Source organism: Cucurbita pepo, chromosome LG01 (assembly GCF_002806865.2).
Source record: "Cucurbita pepo subsp. pepo cultivar mu-cu-16 chromosome LG01, ASM280686v2, whole genome shotgun sequence".
Lineage (NCBI taxonomy): Eukaryota > Viridiplantae > Streptophyta > Magnoliopsida > Cucurbitales > Cucurbitaceae > Cucurbita > Cucurbita pepo.
Window position 1 is genome coordinate 17,566,746 of NC_036638.1, and position 7,194 is coordinate 17,573,939.

Genomic DNA, 7,194 nt, shown 5'->3' on the forward strand with positions numbered 1-7,194 from the left:
GCAAACCTGCGTCTAAATACATCAAACGGTGTCGTATCAATTTTTGTATTAAAAAAAATTAATTTTCAATTTTATAAATCCATTTAGATCTCTCATTAAAATTTCATTTTAAAATCATTAATATATAAAACTTCTCTAAATAAAAATATTAAAATCAAACAAGTTAGCAACAGTTTTTTATTAATATAAATATCTTTTTTTAATTTTATTGAGGTGATTTGAAAATTTAAATTTGGGCGAGATAAGATATTATTTCAATATTAGAATAATACAACTTTTTTAGGGAAGAATTCAAATGATCGAGATTTTATAGCTTAACCTAGAAACCAATATAATTTCATAGTAACTTAGTTCGTCATCAACTGACCTCAAAATAGTCTAAATGTTAGAGCAAACTTCTACTAAACTCGATCACTTGACGATGGGGTGTAGGAGGTCTTTTTTAGCGCATCTTTTTCATATCGATCAAGCGGGTTATACTATTCCACTTTAGCTCACCTAATGATGAGAGAGGATCTAGATTTGTCAGCAAACGATGATGATGTCCACTCCAAGCTAGATGCACATAACGAAAGGGAACTCTCGCGATGAAGAAAGAATTTCCTTCGTAATTAAGCAACATCCTTTAAGTAGGGGTGCGTTGGGCTGCTGACGAATAATAGGTAACCCCACCCCAGACATAGTTAATGAGTCGTATAACAGACGACCATTTCGTACGTTTCTGAGGGCACTTCAGTCAGCTGCAGGCGCCCGATAGACAAGATTCAACAGCATAGATTGAGAACCATTTTCGATCGAGAAATCTATAAATTGATTTATCTTTTTTAATATCCATTAAAAAATAAATATTCTAATTTCTATCAAATGACAGTATACAACCATTTTCTCTTTCACTTTTGATGAGAAAAAGAAACTGAACTATTTACTATAAGGACCAAATTTTCTATATCTGTACAGTGATTTACAAACCTCATTGAATTGAGATGAAGTTGAAGGTGTGGCTATGGCTGTGGCTTCAAAGGGCCTTCTGATCAAGCCTTTCATTCCAGTTCAGGCACCGAATCAAGCTGCGAAACCAATCACCAGTTTGGTCAGACTTGTTTACTGTTGGGAGTGGATGCCTGCTCATGGATATCTTAACAGAATCTCCTCTTGAGAGTTGCTGCCTTCTCTTTCCATCGAACGAAACCCACGCATTACTTCGGGCGTCCTCGGGAATCTGTCAATACAAGTAGAGTCATCCATGGTTAAAACGATAAGCTGTAAGAAGCTAAAGAAGTATGCATCTGATCCCTGTGTCACGTTAATATGTGAGGTTGAGGAGATATTTGAATCTTGTAGATTAAAGAACTTAAGGGAATGTATGTATGAATTAACACGAGCTTGTATCGATATTCGATAGCATTGTTCTAAATGAATCACCTTTAACTCGAGTCGTGCTGAGTCGGGAAGTATAACTGGTCTAAATGAGAGAGAATGGGGACAGATTGGAGTGAAAAGCATGCAAGGAACATTCGGATGCACCTGCCACATTGAAGAATATCAGCTCAAAATGCATAATAACTTCATTTCATGTTTGGGAAAAATCACTATTTTAATGTTCAATGTTACTCCAAAACGTGTCTTTAATTATTGAAAATCAAGTTAATGCTTGATTTTATACTTTTAAACGCGATTTTCCAACCATAAAAATGATGATATGATTTTAACCATTTTAAAATCACTCCAAAACATGTCCTAAAAGCGGCAGCAATCTGCATTTTTCTTGCCTTCTAATCAAACAACTTCCTGTATGACATATAAAGAAGTAAATTTTCCAAGAAGTACAAACGTTTTATCACTTGCCTAACGAGTAAATAAATTTATCCTCTATAGAAAAAGAAGTATATTTTCAAAGAAATACAGAGCTGTATCACTTAAACGAGGTAAACAAAATCATCTTCTACAACAAGGAAGAGTCATAATGACATTAATTGCAGTTGGAATTTGGATAATGAAAACAGCAGTCCCAGAAGAAGAAAAAAAAGGTATGGAAAATTTAACAAGAGAAAGAACACGAGATATGTTAAGATTTCTGCATAAGATGCATGAACACTTCGAAAACCAGTCATAAAATAAAATATTTTCATGCATGACAAGTAAAAAATGTGAATCATATTCGTATGATTTTAAACTTAGCCAAATCAGTAATTTCATCCAAGCTCTCAATGATCAAGAACTACGGCTTCCATTATGCATACATATCGCCGCTACTTCAGAATGTGGCATGTAAAAAGAAACCCCAATGTACAAGCAACAATGCATAATGCTTCATAAAACCAAGATTTATATAAATTAGTTTTGAGAAAAAAAAAAAAAAAAAAAAAAAANAGTCGGTAAGAATCAATTGCATGCGTGAGACGAAAACATTCGCTTACCATAGAACCCCCTGCTGCAGTAGAGTAAGCAGTGCTTCCCGTAGGTGTGGCCACAATAACTCCATCGCCCTGGACCTGAAATGCATTTCCATACAAGAAGTAACCATCTTATGATTGGTGGCTGCAAGCCAATGGTTTTCATAATATCAATCTTGAAGATAAAATGTGATGATCTACATATTAATTGGACTAATTTTCGAAAAGGAAACCCACCTTCGTTATGAGACGATCGTGTTCATAACATTCAATTTTAGAAAGGTACGGATTGGAGCCTCGATCAACAACAACCTCATTGAGAATATTAAATACCTTCCCAGGAATAGCTTTGCCGTTTCGAAAAATTTCACACTGAAGACGCATTCTTAGAGTTATATAGACACCATCCAGTGAATCATTTCCATGAATGACTTGTCTTAAGTCCTGCCTATAACTATCAAACTGTATCAAAAAGTAATATTATCAAACAAATAATAATTAGTGTTGAAGTTAATCAAAAGAATCTGAAAAGCCTGAGTCAAAGAGCTTACAGTGTGGGAAGTCAAAAATCCAAGAGAGCCGAGATTAAACGAAACAACCGGGGGAACAGCACCTCTAAATATATTTGATGCATGGAGAATAACCCCATCTCCACCTAAGCAGGCCACAAAATCAACTTTCTCATGTAGGTCACTGCACTAAGCATACAATAGGATAAGCAAATCCCTGAAAATGAAAACGTCGACTAGTACATCAATGTAATCATATTTAAGATTGAAAAAATGCAGTACCTGGTGTCTTGACTATAAAAGGTTTGGACAAATCCAAACCCTGGAATTCTTGCAAATATGTCATGTACGTCAGGTTCAACAAGAACATTCATCTTCTCTTGATGATACATGAACGAGGCCACCTGCAAAGATAAGAGAAAAGGTAATGTTTAAATAGGCAGGAAATAATCACAAATGAAAGAGAAACATCCCATTGTCAGAATTTGAAGTTCCACAACAGTCCTCCATGAATATTGAGAAGCCTTAAATTCAACAAACACAATATTATAACTGTCATGCTTGATTTATTTCACTTTAAGTTTAGAGAATAAAAGATTTTGTGCAATAGCCCAAGCCCACTGCTAGCAAGTATTGTCCTTTTTGGGTTTTCCTTTTCGGGCTTCTCCTCAAGGTTTTTAAAATGCATCTGCTAGGGAGAGGTTTCCACACTCTTATGAAGAATGTTTCATTCTTCTCCCCAACCGATGTGGGATCTCACAATCCAACCCTCTCCGAGGCCCAGCGTCCTTGCTGGCATTTGTTCTCTTCTCCAATCGATGTGTTCACCCCTTTTTGGGGCTCAGCCTCCTCGCTGGCACATCGCCCGGTGTCTGGCTCAAATACCATTTATAACAGCCCAAACTCACCGCTAGCAGATATTGTCCTCTTTGGACTTTCTCTTTCAGGCTTTTCCTCAAGGTTTTTAAAACGCGTCTACTAGGGAGAGGTTTTCACACCCTTATAAAAAATGTTTCGTTCTCCTCTCCAACCGATGTGGGATCTCACATTTTGTATATGGCAAATATGTGGCACTTATACAAAGAGAACCTATTATTATTATGGAAACAAAATAATAACAATAAAGACAAAAGATCTGACCATTAATATTTACAAACAAATAACTACAATCATTACTAATTAGCAAATCCAACAATTTCGAAGTATTCTTCACGGTTTTTCACGTACTTTCCGGTCTTCGACTATGGAGAGTCCAACAAAAAGAAGAGACCAAAGTAAGAACAAACGCACGAACTCCACTTATTTTCTGACATAACCAGGACCTATACATTTATAAGTTTGATTGAATGTGTATACCAACAGTATCTACAGTTCACCATTCCCCTAACAATTAGGGATGTAATTGTCCATGTAAAATTATAAATCATTTTAAAAATGAACGGGTATATTCCGAGATTCCAAATTCAGTCTTTATGTTACCTCTTTAGCTTCTTCCATCAGCTCTTCACCCAGCTTTTTCAGAAGTAATACAGTCCTAGGAGTGGATTTCCACATGAGCATCTGTTGCTGGGTACTAGGATGAGTAAAGGCCAAAGATGATTCGGTCACTTTTTCTCTGGCACATGAGAACCCATCTGTCCGAACTAAAAACATCTCAGCTTTCCTTCTTGATTGCACCCTTACAACACCAGTGGCAGAAGCACACATATTCCCCTCGACAGATTCCATTTCATCATTGCTAGAAACTGAAGTTGCTTGACCATTGCTCTTTAAGCTGTTTGTTTCTGCTTTAGACTGAAATTTATCTCCAACAGCAGTAGAGGCTTCAGTCATCAGAGGATTCCTTCCATCCACTCCAAGTTCATTATGAACAGGATTGGAAGATACATGACTATCACCATTTACATACCTCATATTTGTAGTAGATAAATAATGAGTCGTTGAGAACGTCTCTTTCACAGTTGGCCTGCCATTAGTGTTTCCTGCTTCAACAAGCCCAGATTTAAGATCACTATTGTCAACACTAAATTTTTGAACTCTGCTCATAGGTAACTCCGTAGAAGGTGGCCGTTTTTCATTTGTTTTCATTTTACGGTGCAAGTAGTTTTGAGGAGAAATCTTTTTGGTCCTGAAAAAGTTGGACATTTCTTTTCTTGAGAAAATATTGCATGGAGGAATCTGAGCTTTCAAAGGGTCAGTTGCAACGCTAAATTGAGACAGATGCTCTTCCCCATTATGATCTGCTCTTAAAGATGTCAGATCTTGTGTAGGAATAGACCCGTTGAAAGCTCCATTTTCATTCTGAATAATTTTATCAGCTTCTGCATTATTTTTTCTGTTAATTGAACGATGATCAGCACTTTCTAGCAGCAAAGATCGACTGTTTTCATCGCATGAAGATGTTTTTTCAACTGTAGAAATTTCCAGAGATTCTTTTGCTCCATTTGGATTTTGTACCAATTTGGGAGAGGTGTCTCCAAGGGGAATATCGGCTGGAACAATTGTCTGATTAGAGACGAACTGTGATCCACTGCGAGTCGCATATTGCCTCCATCTAGATATCATGGCCGATGTTCTCCACACGCCCTCCTTACTATGAAGATAGATCAGCCCATTGCTGCCATCTGAAACCAACGATGCAAACTTCTCGACCTGATCCGCTGTTGGTGCAGTCCTAACTTCAACAGGAATTCTGATCACTTTAACTTTATCAGAACCAATAGCATCATGTAAGGATGCACTATAGAATATATCCTTCACTGTCTCTGCTCTAAGATCAACAATCGTTTTAAATCCTCTCTCAATTAACCACTTCAGACCTTCTTCTGTTATCTGACCACCACTCCAAAAGGACACATCAGAATTTTTGGCGGACACGTCTTCCTTGGAGTTATGTAGATAAACAGGATTCCAATTGGCAAACAATGTATGGCAGGGATAATCCTCCCCTCTAGGAAAACCAGAATCATAACAGACATTCTTCAGCCTCTGAAGTTTCCTCCATACATCCCAACTCCGGTCGTCATCAGGAGTCAAAAAGTTTTCAAGAGCAACATGCAAGCTTTCACAACACCTTTTCATCTCACTCCTAAAGGCAGCAAGTGGAGGAAGATTATCCTCCATTGCATCTAAATTGTCACCCCGGAAAGCATTCATGGCAGATGATCTTCCTGAGAGTACATCCTCCTTTCCTTTGTTTAGAAGCGATACTATGCAACCAAGTACAGACACTATTTTATCCTCAATTACTGGATTTTCCCCTGGAGTAACATCGTACGAAACGCTACATTCACCAGTGAAAGGATTGCAAAGAGTATCCATCAGCACAGAGTGAAGTCGCTCAGCAGTTCTAAAGATTCTACAATATGCCTCAACTTCAGCAATATCGCCAGGAACAGGACCCATCCATGACAACTGTAATAGATCAAAAATGGGAATGGCTTACATTCGAAAATCAAAGGGGTAATGTTAAAACACAAAATGAAAATCATCCAACAGACTATTATCTCCCTACACGACCAAATACAAAATGGGATACAATGAAATCATACCATAAGACAACAGAACGTGCAATAGTAAACTGTAAACATCATATGAAGTACTGAACGAGTTGCTCAAGTTCACCAGAACTAAATATATAAAAAGCGAATTAAGGGTCATCTCAAGGAGGCATTCATTGGTTTAAATAAGCAGGAAAATTCGATCTACAAAGACGATGTAGATAAAGTTCGACAGCATCATGCCACAGCAAAGATAGTAACAGAAACTCATTGCCACAGCATCATGCTTAATCACTTTGCCACAGAGACAAAGAAATGAAAATCTCCAACCCTCTAGGGCAGTTAATCGAAAGCGCGACGAAAGTGAAAGATAATTAGAAGAACAATAGGCAATTAAAGTAAGAGACCTGAAATTCGGAGGCAGAATTAAAGGATACAGACTTGGAGAGCTCCGCAGTGACAGCAAACTTAAGCCGCCTCCTGATTCGCCTCCATGTGTGCAATTGAAAGCCGAGAAATCTGGCATTATTAGAGGAAGGAAGGAGAGGACGAAAAGGGGAAAGATAGGGATAGGAATGGATCACGGTGGCTGGTAAAGAGCGATTCATAACCGAGGGCGATGGCGTCCAAGTGCCACACGAAGCAACATAACAACATGTACAGTTTGGTGAGCTCGTTGTGTATCTCTCTTCCGATTTTCAGAATTGAAGAGTGGAAGAAGGATGAAGAGAAAACGACTGGATGAACTCGTTGGGGGAAAAATGGCGGGTAGTGTCGGATTTCAGATTTCAG

At 37.8% G+C, this 7,194-nt stretch overlaps 1 protein-coding gene across 1 annotated transcript; it reads right to left on the minus strand.

Moving 5' to 3' along the window:
* Nucleotides 1-787: 787 nt before the first annotated feature.
* LOC111810449 (NAD kinase 2, chloroplastic-like) lies at nt 788-7,194 on the minus strand. Its single transcript, XM_023697160.1, is given in 9 exon segments — nt 788-1,219; nt 1,423-1,524; nt 2,418-2,492; nt 2,631-2,855; nt 2,945-3,086; nt 3,185-3,306; nt 4,382-6,316; nt 6,810-7,010; nt 7,012-7,194. Coding segments are annotated over 9 exon segments (3,054 nt in total). The 5' UTR covers nt 7,060-7,194; the 3' UTR covers nt 788-1,015.